The sequence below is a fragment of the Rattus norvegicus genome, chromosome 1 (assembly GCF_036323735.1).
Source record: "Rattus norvegicus strain BN/NHsdMcwi chromosome 1, GRCr8, whole genome shotgun sequence".
NCBI classification, from domain to species: domain Eukaryota; kingdom Metazoa; phylum Chordata; class Mammalia; order Rodentia; family Muridae; genus Rattus; species Rattus norvegicus.
The window spans coordinates 166,885,211-166,902,218 of NC_086019.1; the positions used below are offsets into that span (position 1 = coordinate 166,885,211).

The window sequence follows — 17,008 nt, forward strand, 5'->3', positions numbered from 1 at the left end:
GACTCATTATAAACAATGACACTGAAACCTTACATAAGTTAGAGCAATAAATATTAAGGGGCTCTAGTGAAAGGTCTCAGAAAATGATAATCTCTCCCCAAAAATTGATCAGAAATAGCTATACACATAGAGAATATAAGCCTTTAGCATCTAGTCCAGCAAGTGTGGGCCAGAATGAAGGTGATCTAAGTGTGTTTGTTTAAATCACCTTTTATCTATTGTCCCCACAAAGTAAGAGTGACATACTAGCCAGGAAAGGCTGAAGCCCCTGGTTTAATCAGAAAATGTGGTACTGTTTGAGGAGAGTGAATCTGGTAAATGGAAGAAAAGCAGGGGCCCTGAGTTCCTGATGATATGCATATCTGAACTGTGACTGGAGACTTCATAGGAGTATCTGGGCAATCTTATGATGATTAGCTAGGAAGGTTGGTAAGATTTGCGGTGTAAGAGAAGACTTCTAAAATCTAAGCCGCACTGCTCTCAGCATTATAAATGAAGGGGACTAAGAAAGATATGAGGACTGTTTGATCTTGAAGAGTACTAGATCTTTAAGGATACTAGATGCCTATTAAATAATACATTTGTTAGTTTGAAAACATTTTTTAAGGGAGACAGTAAGGATACTGCTTTCACTTGAGGGTTGTTGTAATGGAAGAGGTGAAAAGTGAGGCTCTCAAACACAAGCACAGGGCAGAAACAACTGAGAGGAAAGATGTTCTGTAAGAAGCAAGTCACAGGTCACCTTTGTCGTGTGTGTGTGTGTGTGTGTGTGTGTGTGTGTGTGTGTGTGCGTGTGTGTGTGACAAGTTGCACTCCTTAGAGAGCTCTGACATTAAAAAAAAAAAACCCAAGTGCGTTAAACAAGAATATGTAAACATTAGCACTCAATAAATTCCTCTCAATTTGTGGCATGAGGAGTGGCCTTAACTCTGATGGGCATAGCTCAATTGGGAATAAGGGGATTCTATGAGCAAACTTTCCAGTCGGTGATATTGAGACTCAGTTAATGGGTATGCTGCATCTGAATAATGGCCTTGATGATTCATTCACTATATATTTACCCATCTTCTCTTTATTGAGAAGATGTCAGAATGTCAGGTGCATAGCCATCTTTTTGTGTAATTTATCATCCATTACATTCCTGAATTAATTGCAGTCTGAAAATCAAATTAGGTTGAAGTTTGTAAAAGCAAGTCTGTTTCAAAAATATAGCTGCAGACAGGATCCAACATGTTACAATGTAACAGGGAAAGGGACTTATTTAAAAAGAGTGGATCATGCACAAAGCATAAGATGCTCATGGTCTAAGATTTTCATTAAAAATACTATGCCATTTTCCCTAGGCTAAAACCAAAATGATAACTGTGCTAACTATGAAAATACGTTACTATTGTTCCTTATGTCATTCTTCCTTCATATTATGAGCTACAGTTGCTCAAATGATTCAACACAGAGATGAAGGGAAGATCAAGTAATTTGTCAAAGAAAAAATGACAAAGTTGATTGTAACTAAAGTCATACTTGTTTTCACTCAGCAGATTCTACTTCCTGGAAAATAGAAAATATTTTTCTTTAGGAAATAATTGACCCTGATCCTGAGATGTTCTAATATTTTAAATGTTACAAGTACTAATAAGTATCATCATTTTATGTTACAAAATATTATTTATTATAAAAGATGATTTTTACTATAATTTATCATTAATAAAATTGTAATATTATACAAGTGCAAATAATTATCCATGTCTTGGCTGTTATAATCCTCAGAGAGCAGAGTAACTTCATCACTCAGAAAATATGACACATTCTCTCATGTTGCCTTCAAGGAACAGCTCTTCCCATTCTACATTTTTCATTTTGCTTGGAATCCCAGGACTGGAAAATTATCAATTCTGGGTTGCCTTTCCATTCTGTGTCATGTATGTTGTGGCAGTGACTGGAAATATCACCATTCTACACATAATTCGAATTGACCATACCCTCCATGAGCCCATGTACCTCTTCCTGGCCATGCTAGCTACCACTGATCTGGTTCTATCCTCCTCCACACAACCTAAAATGCTGGCCATACTCTGGTTTCATGATCATGAGATTGAATACAATGCCTGCCTCATCCAGGTGTTCTTCATACATGCCTTTTCTTCTGTGGAGTCTGGGGTGCTCATGGCCATGGCCTTGGACCGCTATGTGGCTATCTGTTTCCCACTCAGACACTCCAGCATCCTGACCACATCTGTAGTCATCAAACTAGGGGCAGCTGTGATGGTGAGAGGGCTGTTGTGGGTGAGCCCCTTCTGCTTCATGATCTCCAGGATGCCCTTCTGCCCCAACAAGGTCATTCCCCAGTCCTACTGTGAGCACATGGCTGTGCTCAAGTTGGTATGTGCTGATACCAGAGTTAATCGTGGATATGGACTCTTTGTGGCTTTCTCTGTGGTTGGCTTTGACATAATTGTCATCAGTGTATCTTATGTGATGATTCTGAGAGCTGTGTTGAGGTTGCCCTCAGGTGAAGCTCGCCTCAAAGCTTTTGGTACATGTGCTTCTCATATTGGTGTCATCTTAACTTTATATATCCCAGCCCTTTTCACCTTCCTCACCCACCGCTTTGGCCACCATGTGCCCCGTGTTGTGCACATCATGTTTGCCAATGTCTATCTTCTAGTTCCTCCCATGCTCAATCCTATCATATATGGAGTTAGAACAAAACAGATCAGGGACAGGGTTACCCGAGGGTTTTGTGGTAAAGGCTCATGAACCAGAAACCACAGCACATTGTTTCTTCATTTACCCACACTGATGTCGCCACAGAGGAGAAACAGTTCACAAGCTTTTTACCTAACATCACAAGGTCATCTCTGTGAGAACAGCTAGCCTGCAGGCTGAACAATAAAGAATGAATTTCATGGTACCCACAGCCAGAGATCTGAGAGATGTGGTATATAATATAGATTTAATTTATGTATTCCTCATGAAAGATTGTTTATTAACAAAATTCATTTATTAAATCTTCAGTTCTTTGTTCAAATTGATAATAGGTCAATTTGAATTTGACCTATTTGGTAAAATAAATATTTGAAAATTACAAATACACTGAATTTTTCTTGCAAAATTTAATTTTAGTTATTGCTATAATTGTTTCTTTTCTGCCTCTTTATTCATATGAGAACCTTACTCCTGACTCTATGTTGTTGACTTCAAAATCTGGAGACTTTTCACTGATTAAAATCAGTAAATATTTTACCTGATTGTCATAATTTAAATATAAGGTCGCACAATTTTGAATGAATCTAGTCATTTCACCAGTCAAAAATATACATATTATTTCAATCTGGAATCTCTCTTGAAATATATTATTTCATAAATAAACAAATGTTTAAAGATTTCTTTGAATCTTGATATATAAAATCAATAGCCTAGACTATACAGAACACCTTTACCCAGTAAAAGGAAAGAAAAGAGGAAGGTAAGAGGGAAGGAGGGAGAAAGAGGAGGGGGATGGAAGAAAGGAAGACTGTGGAGAGAGGAAAATGGAAGTGGGAAGGAGAGGGAGATGAAAACAAACGAACCCAAATGAAGATTGAACCCCACAATCTTATAGTAAAGATCTGATAATTATTGATATGTTATTAAGTTTTAAAGGAAACTAATTTAGTTCCCATCATTCTCCATACTAACTATAAAAGGAGTGCACATATATGGAAGCTTATTTAATAAAGGCACCTAAATGCTAAGAATACCCACTGTGGTTAATAAAGCTTAGTGTCTTCTTCTTTTCTTCTTCACAGTAGTATTTTTTCAAAACTTATCTTTAGCTGCTAAAGTTTCATTTTATTATTAAAAATTATTGAGCTAAGGTTTAAATTACCCTGGGCTTATAGGCATGAAAAATAGGCACAGTACTTTACTAATAGTAACAGGAAAAATACTTTACCAATACCAAATTACAAAAGACTTTACAAACAATTTTTGATATATTTGCAATATTACTATTGACTAAGACAAAAGAAAGTGTGTGTACTAGTGAATAATACTTAGTATAAAGCTTTGGTGATACTGAAAGGCAGTGGAAGATGATGGGACCCAAAGAAGAATGTTAGGTCGTTGAGGTGTGACGTTTGAGGAGGCATTGTGGATCCCAGCTCACTCTTTTTTCCTCACAGCTAGCATGAGGGGACCAGGCCTCCAGCAGACACTCCTGCCATGATGAGTTGGCTCAAAGCAGCAGAGCAAAGTGAGCAGGATCTGACCTCTGAATCCCGTCACCAATGTAGGACTTTCTTCCTCTGTAATTGTATCTGAGGTAATTTGCTGTGATGTTGAAAATATGACTAGAAACATATGGAATGTAAATAAAAGTATGCAATAAAAAGAAAATATGATTAGAATAAAACAATCACAAACAAAAACATGGATTTATTTATTTATTTTTTATTTTTTAACGTTTCTTTTTTTTAAATTTTTTTTCCTTATTAACTTGAGTATATCTTATTTACATTTCGATTGTTATTCCCTTTCCCGGTTTCCCGGCCAACATCCCCCTAGCCCCTTCCCCTCCCCTTCCTTATGGGTGTTCCCCTCCCCACCATCCCCCCATTACCTCCCTCCCCCCAACAGTCTAGTTCACTGGGGGTTCAGTCTTAGCAGGACCCAGGGCTTCCCCTTCCACTGGTGCTCTTACTAGGATATTCATTGCTACCTATGAGGTCAGAGTCCAGGGTCAGTCCATGTATAGTCTTTGGGTAGGGGCTTAGTCCCTGGAAGCTCTGGTTGCTTGGCATTGTTGTACCTATGGGGTCTCGAGCCCCTTCAAGCTCTTCCAGTCCTTTCTCTGATTCCTTCAACGGGGGTCCTATTCTCAGTTCAGTGGTTTGCTGCTGGCATTCGCCTATGTATTGGCTGTATTCTGGCTGTGTCTCTCAGGAGAGATCTACATCCGGTTCCTGTCAGCCGGCACTTCTTTGCGTTATCCATCTTATCTAATTGGGTGGCTGTATATGTATGGGCCACAAAAAAAAAAAAAAAAACAATGGAATTTTAAGTGTGTCTTATTTCTCTCATTACCTGGAAGACTAGAAGACAGGCATTCGTTCAGAAGTGGCCTAAAACACCAGAGTGACTATTCAAATTTGAGAGTATTGTACTGGCGAGTGAGAATGTATTGACTATCCATCAACATGGGGAATATAAAACCATTTGTTGCACTCAGATTTTATCATCTAGTCAGGATAAATAGATGTCAAAAATGATAAATATGCAATACAGGTTGTCCCACTCACACAGAGACTTGGACACAGGGTACAAATGAGTGAAAAGTTATAACTGAAACCAAGAAATGTTATTTATAAAAAGAAAATTGGGACTATTCTGGGTCCTATAAAAAGTAGTTTTAATTCATAACATGTATAAAAGTGGCAAAGAGGTATGAAATAGAGTACTTTGCATTTGCATAGACAAGCACCATCAGAGTTCTAGAACAGGAAAATTATTTCAGAAAAAGTTCCAGCAGAATCAACTACAGTGGCTGTGTTCTGAGGATCTCGGGGAAGCTTACAGGATATGGAGAGATCACTCATTATTTCTACCCAGAAATCTCAAATGAGGCTAGAAGAGATATACTGATGGAATTATTCTGAAACCTTGGGTACCAGGAGAAGGAAGAAATAATCTGAGATAGAACTGACTACAGATCAAGGATTATGACATATCATTTTCTCTCTCCCTCTCCCTCTCCCTCTCCCTCTCTCTCTTCCTCCCTCCCCTTCCTCTGTACGGCTCAGCCAAACATGTCACACTCTCTTCTCCCTTCTCATTTGATACTTTGCTTTTATTGATTTGAGTTTAGTGATTTTTCTGGTATCTTTTTATTTTAACTGTGCGTGTATAAATGCAAGCACAGTCCTGCCCAAAGGCATAGTGCAAAACTGATTATACTCCAGCTCTGTTTCACTTTGGATAATTTCTCCATTTTTAAAATTATGTTATATGAGTTTATTAGAAACTTTAAGCTGTTAAGATAAAAAAAAATGATGCTATGATAACACCATATATGAATTTCATAGTATTATAATGAAATGGACTGTGAGTCAGTTGGCCCATAGATATCAGCAAGCAAAGTTTTATACAGTAAACAAGAACAAGGATAATCTCCATACTAATGTTTTCCTGTGAATGTTAAACTGAAACTCTATAGTCTCACCTCACTGAGTTAGAGATCACCCCTTACAGATATAATAGGATATAAAATGTCTCCCCCAGGATCATGTGTCCAAGATCTGGTCTCCAGTTATTGGTGATACATTGGAGGAAGAACATGGCTGGATCTAGTCATTCGTTGGGATACTGTCCTTACAGCGATTTTCTATGGTCCCTTTACATCTTTCCATCTCTCCTTTCGATACGTAAGAAGATAAGATGCTAATCTCCACCAGATGCTCATGCTATATTTCAGCTTCAATCAGAGTCCTCAGAAGCAAAACATGCTAAGCATGAACCAAATAAACCCTCCTCCTCTAAGTTTTTTTCCCTTCATTGTTATGGAACACTAATGAGCACACAGCTTACCTGAGAATTAACCTCTATTTTATTTTCCTCATGTTCTGATGCCCTGTGTTCAATTGATAGGTAGCTAACGCTACTAAAGATTATTTTCTTATCATATCTTCTTGTGATTACAAAGACCTAGAGTGCTCATTTCTTTCTCATGTTTCCCTTGGGTAACAGATAAATGAACAAGTCCATCAGGTACTATGTCCAAGATCAATTGGCTTAGCCAACAAGGCATTGTAGCAACCAATCTGCCAAGGAAACAGAATGAGAAAATGTTTATCAAATAGTTTTTTTTAGTCATAAGATTAACAGTAAGTAAAGGCCTAGAGGCTGGACAGTAGGGCACTGTTGTATTAGGGTTCGTTATAATTCTTCCTCTCTAAGTGAAAAACTTTTGCTAAGGCCTTAATTCCACAGTTGCTTTGATTTGTTCTCTGTATTTTTTTTGTACAGTGTATATCTTTGAGAACTAGGTGCAGTTGTATTTAAGTATGTACACAGTTTAAAAGATTAGGCATATGAATAATGTCATGATTATGAATTATTCTCAGAGTCAAGTTATTCTTATATTTTATTCTTATTATTTAACCAAAAAACAACCAACATCAAAATGCACAGAAGAAAAGTTTTTACATAAAGAATGTCTGAAGTAATGTATATGCTAATTGCCTTGATCTCATACCTTCTATACATATATTAAAACATCACATCATGCGCCACAATTTTGTACACTTATAATCTATCGTGCTCTTTTGCTGAAGACACCATGTATCTGAGTCATAAAATATACAGAAATCAATGAATACTGATCTTAAAGTTTTATTCCCCTTTGCTAGTTTTCATAGAGATAGAAGATGCTAGGCACAATCTTACCCTTCTGTTCACTTTATGAGAAAATGTAATGACTAATTTGGCACGCTATGGCCACTGGTACAATAGTACTTCAATGTTATGGGAGTAACTGACTGCTTTCTGATCATATATAAGGTCCTCTCCACTAGATAGAACTCATGCTTGGCAGAATTCCTGGGGCCAAGAACCTGTGGCTAGATATTCTATAGGTCCTATTGAGGAAGACAAAATTATTCTGCTAATTATGTATATTACTGAAATGATTCCTATTGATTAATGCTATACCCATTGATTAACACATTTATCATCTCCCATAAAAGAGAGGTTTCAACTTACTGTGTATTGCAATCAATAGAGTGAATCATTTGTCAGCATTTAGGGAATAAGAGATAATAATTCCTAATTATGACATCTAAGTATCCTCCTTCTTCACAGATCGAGGGATTATTACAGAAGAGGATACGGAAATAGCATTGAACTAGATGGAAAGACACAAGAAAGATGTTTTTTTCAAACAAAGCAGTGCACATATGAACTCTCAGTGAGTGTGACAGAATGCACAAGAAATAGTATATCAATATGGAGAGCCAACTGTTTACAAATGCTCTGGTGTCCTGTGTTTATCATTTAGGACTTCTGGGTACTCCTGTTCACTGGAGTTGGTAGCTAAAGCCTTCTGGGATTCCGTGATGATACCTTACATTTTTATATATGTCGCTTGTTCTTTGGTAGATTCCCCAGAGAAAACTACATTTTTTTCATATATTCTCAGGGTTAATTCAAGCTTAGTAAAAAGACAATAGGTCACAGCATGATAGCCTGTTCTGTCTCTGAGTGGAAAGACATAGAACATTCCTGTTTTCACAAGGTCCTGGTAAGATAGATAAGGATGCTCACTGTGCTGTCTTTGTATATGTTTATTACCTACACATAACTATCCAAACAAGCTTATAGAATTTTCAAGTAATTATATATTCTATCATATCTTTGGAGTCGCATGTAATATTTTCAAACAGTTTGTAGTTGAATATTTTAATGATTACTCTGAGAGTTGAAATTCATGAAATTACTGATTTACTATGAAAAAAGAAAAAATAGCAAGAAAACATTACTTCAAAGTAGATTACATGATATTTATTAGCATAATAAAGCAAATTTGACCAAAAACCATAACAGGATAAGTAATATTGTCACTATTTGACTTTTAGCAATCCTAGAAATTAATTATGTAATTTATTATTTTAATAGCATAAATCCTAAACATACCGGTAAAATTGTCTGCCTGTCCAACTGTATCTTCTACCTTGTCCTCAAGCCAAACTATATCTATTTGGACACTATTGGAAAAAAAATCAAAATCTATCTTCATAATTCCTTGAGAGAATTATAGGTATTGAGTGAAAATGTTCCTGCAATGACATCAATCAGTCTAGTACTCAACACACTCTAGTGTCAATAAAAATGTTTGATGTCATCTTTCTGAGATCCAATTGCTGTCCTGTGTTGAGCAAAACCACCTGATATTTTCAAAATTTATGTATAAACTGAATCCTCTCATTAATTATTTAAAATTCATGACTATTTATTATATCTATAATCACAATTTATTTATTTGTATATTTATTTATAGTCTCCCTTTTGTAAAACACCCATCCTTTCATCACACTCAATCTCTCTCTTTGCCTTAACTGCTAAGTTTCTAAAAATGAATAAACTATATCATTACCAAAATATCTCCATCCATTCCCTAATCCACCCTCCACCCAACTGACGGTGAGTTTCAGTTAGGGAGGGCACCTGCCTTTCCCAAGGTCAACAACTGCTCTGAACTACATTTGAATGTTTCATACTTACTTGAGTTGGCTGCCCAAGCAGATCAGCACTCTTGTCAAACACAGGGGGATACTGTGCTCCCATTTTTTTATAGTTCTCTTAAAGCATTCAGATTTCTCATGGCTTAGGACTTATAACTGTTCCCATAAATTTCCACAAAATCCTGTCTTTGTTATTTTCCTTTTAATAACATACTCTTTAGCTATTCACCCTTAATGTGGGATCAAATTGATTGCTTCTAGAATTCTATGTCTGAAGAGTAACACATGTAGGACCAATTTAGAGAAACAAAGTCTTTAAGAATGTTTCTCCTGCTCACATTAAGCCTAGCAAATTAAATATTAAATGGATTTATTTTTCTGTGTTCTAAGAACTGAGTGTCCCACATTGAAAGATTTTTATTTTTTGAATTTCTAGAAATCACTATGCACAAAATCCTGTGGAACTTAAAAGTCTATAAATAGAAAAATAAACATATAACGTATAAAATTATGTGATTATATTTTCTTAGTTTAACATTGTATGTTCTAAATGTTGCTAATTTCAATTGCTAAATTAATATATTTTAGTGTTCTGAACAACAGAATTTATTTCCTAGAGTAGTTTTACTAATCAGAAAATGATTTAAATATTTTTTATAAACTGCAGTTATAACAAGATTTCTGTTGTTACTTCTTAGGATGTGAGCACTCTAGAGGCAAATGTTACAATTGCAGGACAACAGGGAATTCCTAAGCAACTTCACATCGAAACTGACAACCTTCTTGTTGACTGGCATTCCTGGCTTAGAGTCTGCTCATGGCTGGATCTCCATCCCTTTCTGTTGTCTTTATGCCACTGCCCTCTCTGGCAACAGCATGATCCTCTTTATCATTGTGACCCAGCACAGTCTGCATGAACCGATGTACTATTTCCTCTCTATGCTCTCTGCCACTTACCTGGGTTTGACTGTTTCTACAATGTCAACCACCTTGAGAATCCTGTGGTTTCAAGCAAACGAAATCAGTCTAGATTTATGTATTGTTCAGATGTTTTTTCTCCATGGATTCACATGTATAGAATCTGGGGTGCTAGTGGCTATGGCCTTTGACCGTTATGTAGCAATCTGCAACCCTCTTAGATATACCATGATTCTTACTAATTCTAGAATCATTCAGGTGGTTTTCCTAGTGATGATGCGCACTCTATTATTAATAATCCCACTACTTTTGCTCCTTACGCCTGTCTCTTTCTGTAAAAGGAAGGCCCTTCCCCACTCCTACTGTTATTATCCAGATGTGATTAAGTTAGCATGTTCAGACACTCGGGCCAACGACATCTGTGGACTAGTTGATCTCATTCTGACCACAGGGGTAGATATTCCATGCATTGTCTTGTCATATGTACTGATCATTCACTCTTTCCTCAATATTGCCTCCTCGGAAGGACGGCACAAAGCCTTCAGTACCTGTGTGTCCCACATTGGAGCAGTTGCTGTTTTCTACATCCCGATGTTTAGCCTGTCTCTGGTTCATCGCTATGGTCGATCAGCGCCCAAAATAGTCCATTCAATGATGGCCAATGTTTACCTTCTTTTACCCCCTGTGCTCAACCCCATCATCTATAGTGTGAAAACAAAACAAATCAGAAAGGCTATGCTTAGTTTGTTCTTTGCAAAATGAACACAGAGTACCCTTAACTTTTGAAAATTCTGGTGTGATTTTTATGCTACAAAAGCAAATGTGGTTGGAGAGTCCCCATTAATTGTGGGAGGTTTCAAGTTTTTAATTTATTTAGCAAGTTTTAATGAACCTTTAGATGGTTTTTGTTCATAATTTGCTATACTACACTTTGCATGAATCCATGCTTCAGTGTAAATGTTTCATAGCTTTTCCAAAATTATTTTGCTTGCTGTATACAGAGACAATACATGGTATACATGACAAGAATAAATGTTTCAGACAAGTTATAATCAAAAGAACATTTTATAAATTAGGGATATTTATTTATTTATTTGATAAATGAAGTGGAACTCTCAGTCTAGAAGAGACCAGAAAGTAAAATGTAATGAATCTTAGAGAAGAGATTGTTGCTTTGTTTCTTGATGTTGAATTTAAAATTTATATTACAATAGTTTTCATAATGTACAATGGTTCATCAAGAATTTAATACAATATATGTTTTTGTCATCACAGAAAAATCAAAGCAAAATGAACATTTCATGTTGTATGAATGCATAAATTACTTACATGTCGTCTTTAACCAACCAATCAACTAAAGATTGATCAATGATTTTCACCTGATAAGTAATTGATACCAAACAAGGCAAAAATATTTGTTTCCTTAAAAGAGCAACTATTTGCACTTAGGAGACAGCCAAAAGCTTAAACTGTCTGTTGCATAGTGGAAATTTAGAGATGTAAACAACATTGTGATATTTATGATGGATGCCACAGGCAGCTTACAAACACTGTGGCACTAGTGTGATGGAGCAAGTTCACATTAGCAAACCCATTTTGTACGCTTTTTTCCAACTATGGACTCCTCCAAATGACAAATTTCCCCTCAACATATTTGGTTCATCAGTACACATGTGACTAAAGGTGCAGTTTAGTGTGTTTGTCTTTGCATAATATAATGGGAAGTTAAATATCAATAAAATACATAATTATGTTTCACAAAGTTTTGAATATGTTCATGAAACATGAATATGAGCAAAAATTAAAATAATGCATTTAATATTATTATGGCTGATAACTCAAAACTAGTACTGTATCCAGTTTTCGTTGTATTCTGAAATTTAAGGATTTCCAAGGACATATCAAAAAATATTTTGGAAGTAATTTTCTGGAAGAATTGTAAGTGCAATGTGTACAATATTCATGAGAGAATATGAATTTTAAAATCATAACCTTTATCTGAAATAAGTCTTGAGATAAAGAAAACACAGAATTTCTTCTGAACTCAGTGGAGTCCACTTGTTTTTTAAATGCCAACTTTTACATCTTGCACTGTTCTAAAGGCACAGAGTAGAAATCTTTGCTCTTCAGAGACCCACAGAAGTAAGACAAGTTAAAGATGTAAGAGGAGGGGCTGTAAGGGTGAAACGGCAGAAACTGGCTGTTCTACTCTGCTAAACATATCGACAAATGAAAATAAATCAATTTCTGAAAAAATTATAAACTCAAAATGGATAAAACAACATAAAATATGAAATGTTGAAAGTGGTAGAGGAAAATACAGAAAAAACACATCAAGGTAGAAGCACAAACTGTTCCAAAGTAGACAATACTGATATAGGAGTTATTCTTAAATATTAACAAACACGATCACATGAAGTTAAGAAGCTTCTGCACAGCAAGTTAAATGATTGCTAGGGTGTCAAACAGTAAAAATTATTATGCACTAGACAGGGATTAATAAGCAGAATATATGAAGTGCAAGTATTAAATGCTCTCCTCCATATCATAAATGAGCTCATGAAGTAAGCAGGCAGCTCTGCAAACAGGCAGAGACGTCAAATAAATGTCTGCTAGTGTCTGCATCCTTAGCCATCAGAGCAGGATAAAGGAAAATGGCCTTCAGATTCCATCTTCTGTCAGTCAGATGGGCACCAGGTAAATAAGCAACGAATATTAGTTAAGATATGGGGAAAGAAGAATCCTTATGGGCCAATGTAACATCGTAAGGCTACTGTGGAAGTTGATATGGTTGTTCCTCAAAGAACTACCAATGTTAGTACTATATAATCCAGCTATATTGTCTCTATATCTTCTGAAAATTCTTACTACCATAGTACAGACATACTGGTATGGCCGTGTTTATTGCATTACTATTCCCTATAGCTTAAAATTTGCATCAGCTTAGATGTCAATCATCAAATTAATTGGTAAAAAGGAACACTGTATATACCAACAGTATAAATATATTCAGCTATAAGGAGAAAAGAGGTTCTGACATTTCCAGGAAATCAACAGAACTGAAGATCATTGTCTTAAATAAGTCAGATTTAGAAATAGAAATGGTATGTTTTGTCGCATAGGCAGAAACTGTGGATATGTAGTATATCTGGGGATGAGGAGAGGTATGCATGAGAATTGAGAGGAGTAGAATTAGGGAATCTGACATTGAGATGAGTTATGTGAGAGAAGAAAAAATATTACAAAATAAATCTAAGTTTAGAGTTTCTCTAGGGATCAAAAGCTAACATAAACTAGCTTTCTTTTTATACCTATGTGCTAAAGCCATAAAAGAGATAATTTATAAGGCTATTTATATTATTACAAATTAATATTAAATATTTAATGATGAATCAAATGTAGGATATTCAATTTCTATGCACAAATATATAAAATTTCTGAGAAAAATTAAATAGTTTAATGCACTGAAGTCTATGCCCTTTTTTGGAATTTCTAATAAAAATATCACATTTCTCCATATTTACATGTATTCTTAGTAAAATGACACATCAATCTTGGTATGAATCACAAGCTAAAGACATGAAGATTGTACGAGTCAAAACTGATTGAAGATGCCAGGCTAACATGAGCCACTGAATCAACTAAGAAATGCTCACATGGGTTCAGAGACTGCAGTTGCAAGCATGCAGCCTGTATGTGTTTTCTCCAGTTCTCTCTCTCTCTCTCTCTCTCTCTCTCTCTCTCTCTCTCTCTCTCTCTCTCTCTCTCTCTGTGTATATATATATATATATATATATTATATATATATGTATATGTATATATTGTGGCTGTTTGGGTTTGAAGGTACTCCTAACAGTGGGATAGGATGTATTTCATAATCATTGTCTATTCTAGAGACTCTTTTCCTCCTTTTGGGTTGAATTGTCCAGGCACGATATGAGGGGTTTTTCCTTGTCTTAAAAATTATTTTTGCTCCCAGGACTCAAAGGAATGGACCTTTGATGAAATGCCCAAATGAGGGGAGAGAGAACTTGTAGAATCCACTTTCAGAAGAAACACATGGCATCAAGTGGAAGGATGAGGTTGCCATTCCACAATCAAAAATAATGACCCAGAATTGTTGCTGTCTAAAAGAACTGTATGGACAAAAAGAGAGACGGGGAGAGACAGAGACAGAGACAGAAGAAACTGAGGGAAAAGAGGTTCAGTCAGTGACAGGCCTCACTTGGGATCCATCTCAAGGGGAGTCTACAAGGCCCGACTGATGCTCTGATGTGCTAACAAACAGAAGCCTAGTGTGGCAGTCCTCTGAGAGGCCCAACAAGCAGCTGACTGAAAACAGATGCAGATACTTACACTCAACCCATAGACTGAAGTTAGGTACCTCTGCGGTTGAATTTGGGAACGAATGGAAGAAAATGAAGTGGAGGGTGATGCCCATAGGTAGACCAGCAGTCTCAAATAATATGGACCCCTGAGATCTCTGAGGCACTAAGCCACCAACCAGGTAGCATAGACTAGCTGAGGCCCCTGACACATTTACAGCAGAGGACTACCTGGTCTGTCCTCAGTGAGAGATACCCCTAACCCTAGAGGGAGGAGTCCTGGCTGGGGTTTGGTAAAGTGAGGTGGGTGTGGTGTGGAGATGGGATTCAGGGAGTAGGGACAGGGAAATGAAGGAATGGGAGGTGGAACTGTGGGAGGGCAGACTAGGAGGTGGGTAATGAATGGAATATAAAAAAATAAAAAACTTCAAAATTAAAAAAAAAAGAAATACAAAATAATTATTTTTGGCAAATGTAGGAAACAAAATGGTCTCCAGTGTAACACAATAGTTTCTATTATATACAATACCGTGGACCAATCACAAATGTATTATGTTCAAAAAAGATAGTCATTGTAGGTGATGCAAGATAAATATTAGAAAATTTTTGTAGAAACAATGGTACAGATTGTAAGACTAATCAAATAAAAAGTAACTGAAATTAGATAATTGTAAAATATATACATTATAGTGCTCCAATATTTCTGTGTATTTTGATTAGATAAGGTGACGAAGTCATTATCATTACAGAAACATATCTCACACACACACACACACACACACAAATGAATGGATAGTGTTTTATTATGTTCAAAGATTGAAAAGTGTTTTCTCTTAATAATGTGTATCTCATAAATTAGATATTTTCAAGTACATCTTCAATATCTCTAACATTTTATTATGAGCACTTAAAATTTCTCTTCTTTATATTGAATAAAACCATTTTTAAAAATGGATATTAATTCTACTAATAAAGTGGACAAACAAGAATGTAATGGAAGATCATGATCTGAAATATGCAACATGAAGGTGAAGATGAGCTATTGTTCCTTTATAGCTGACTCAACAGCAGGTGGTTAGCAAGGGTACCTAGCACTGGGAATCACACTATAGTTTGAACATTTTTAAATGTTTTTTAATTGAATAGTATTAGCCCTCCTAATTTCAGTCTCTCTCAGACTCACTTGAGACTCTCCTATTCCCCCCATGACTATCATATTTATTGATGGCATTTTCCTTTTATTATATTTGTTAGACACACACACACAGAGAGACACACACACATACACACAAACAGAGAAAGAGAGACAGAGACAGAGATAAAGACAGAGACAGACAGAGAGAGAGAGACAGACAGACAGACAGAGACACAAAGAGATACAACTTTATGAGTATGTTTTGTTGTTGTGCTTGCTTCGTTACCACAGCCAAAGGACCAGGAATTCTGCAAGATTATGTCTCCTAGATAAGATGGGTGACCTACTGTAAATCTTGAAAATGTCTCCCAACATTTTGTCCTTATCCCTCCCTCTGGGAGTCCTGCCTGGCTCTAGGCATTGGGTACTTCAGGCACCATGTTCTATTCTGCTAGGGGTCTCAGTTAGAGTTATCCCCTTAGATTCCCTGCATCCTCCCCTGCCACAGGTCTCTGGCAAGTTCTAAAGATCATGCCTATCCCTCCCTCCATCCATCTCTGAAATCTACTTTTATTTCTTCTTCTGAGAAATATTCAGGCATCCTCCCTTGGGCCCTACTTGTTATTTGGCTTCTTTGAGTCTGTGCATTGCATATTGGTTATCCTGTAGTGTATGGCATGCACTTTGGGGTCTGGGTTACCTCATTTAGGACGATAATTTCTAGTTCCATCCATTTACCTGCAAAAGTCATGATGTGATTGATTTTACTAGCTGAGTAATATTCTGCTTTGTAATTGGACCACCTTTTCTCTTTCCATTCTTCAGCTGAAGGACATCAGGGTTGTTTCTAGTTTCTGGCTATTACAAATGGAGCTACTATGAACATAGTTGAGCAAATGCCCTTGTGGGTGGTGGAGCATCGTTTGCCCTGGACCAGTACAATTGGTTCTTGATGTACAGATATTCTTCATTTTCTGAGAAACCACCAAAATGATTTCCAGAGTTCTTCTACAAGTTTGCAATCCCACTAGCAATGGAGAAGTGTTCTTGCTCCACGTCCTAGCCAGTATGTGTTGTCCTTTGAGTTTTTTATGTCTGTCATTCTGATGGATGCAAGATGGAATCTCAGAGTCTTTTGATTTGCATTCTCTGATGACTAAGAACTTTGAAAGTTAATAAGTGTTTCCTGGCCATTAGAAATTCCTCTGTTGAGAATTTTCTATTTAACTGTGTTCCCATTTTTAATTGGGTTATTTGGGTTGTTCGTGTCTATCTTCTTGAGTTCTTTAAATATTTTGAATATTAGCCTCCTGTTAGATATAGGGTTGGTAAGATCTTTTCCCAATCTGTAGATTGTCATTTTGCTCTTTGACAGTGTCCTTTGCATACATAAGCTTTCCAGTCCCATTTATTAG

The 17,008-nt window shown here is 36.4% G+C and overlaps 2 protein-coding genes across 3 annotated transcripts; both read left to right on the top strand.

Moving 5' to 3' along the window:
* Nucleotides 1-1,812: 1,812 nt before the first annotated feature.
* Nucleotides 1,813-2,757, top strand: Or52r1c (olfactory receptor family 52 subfamily R member 1C). The gene has a single exon (NM_001000134.1). The coding sequence runs from the start codon at nt 1,813-1,815 to the stop codon at nt 2,755-2,757; it is 945 nt and encodes a 314-aa protein (NP_001000134.1).
* Nucleotides 2,758-6,479: 3,722 nt separating this feature from the next.
* Or51f1f (olfactory receptor family 51 subfamily F member 1F) lies at nt 6,480-10,895 on the top strand. Of its 2 annotated transcripts, XM_039085079.1 has the most exons (2): nt 6,480-6,513; nt 9,991-10,895. In XM_039085079.1, exons 1-2 carry the CDS (start codon nt 6,480-6,482, stop codon nt 10,893-10,895), a joined length of 939 nt encoding a protein of 312 aa, XP_038941007.1. The 2 variants fall into 2 exon arrangements, with proteins under 2 accessions (XP_038941007.1, NP_001001281.1); NM_001001281.1 differs by lacking the exon at nt 6,480-6,513 and having other exon boundaries at nt 9,936-10,895.
* The last annotated feature ends 6,113 nt before the right edge of the window (nt 10,896-17,008 follow it).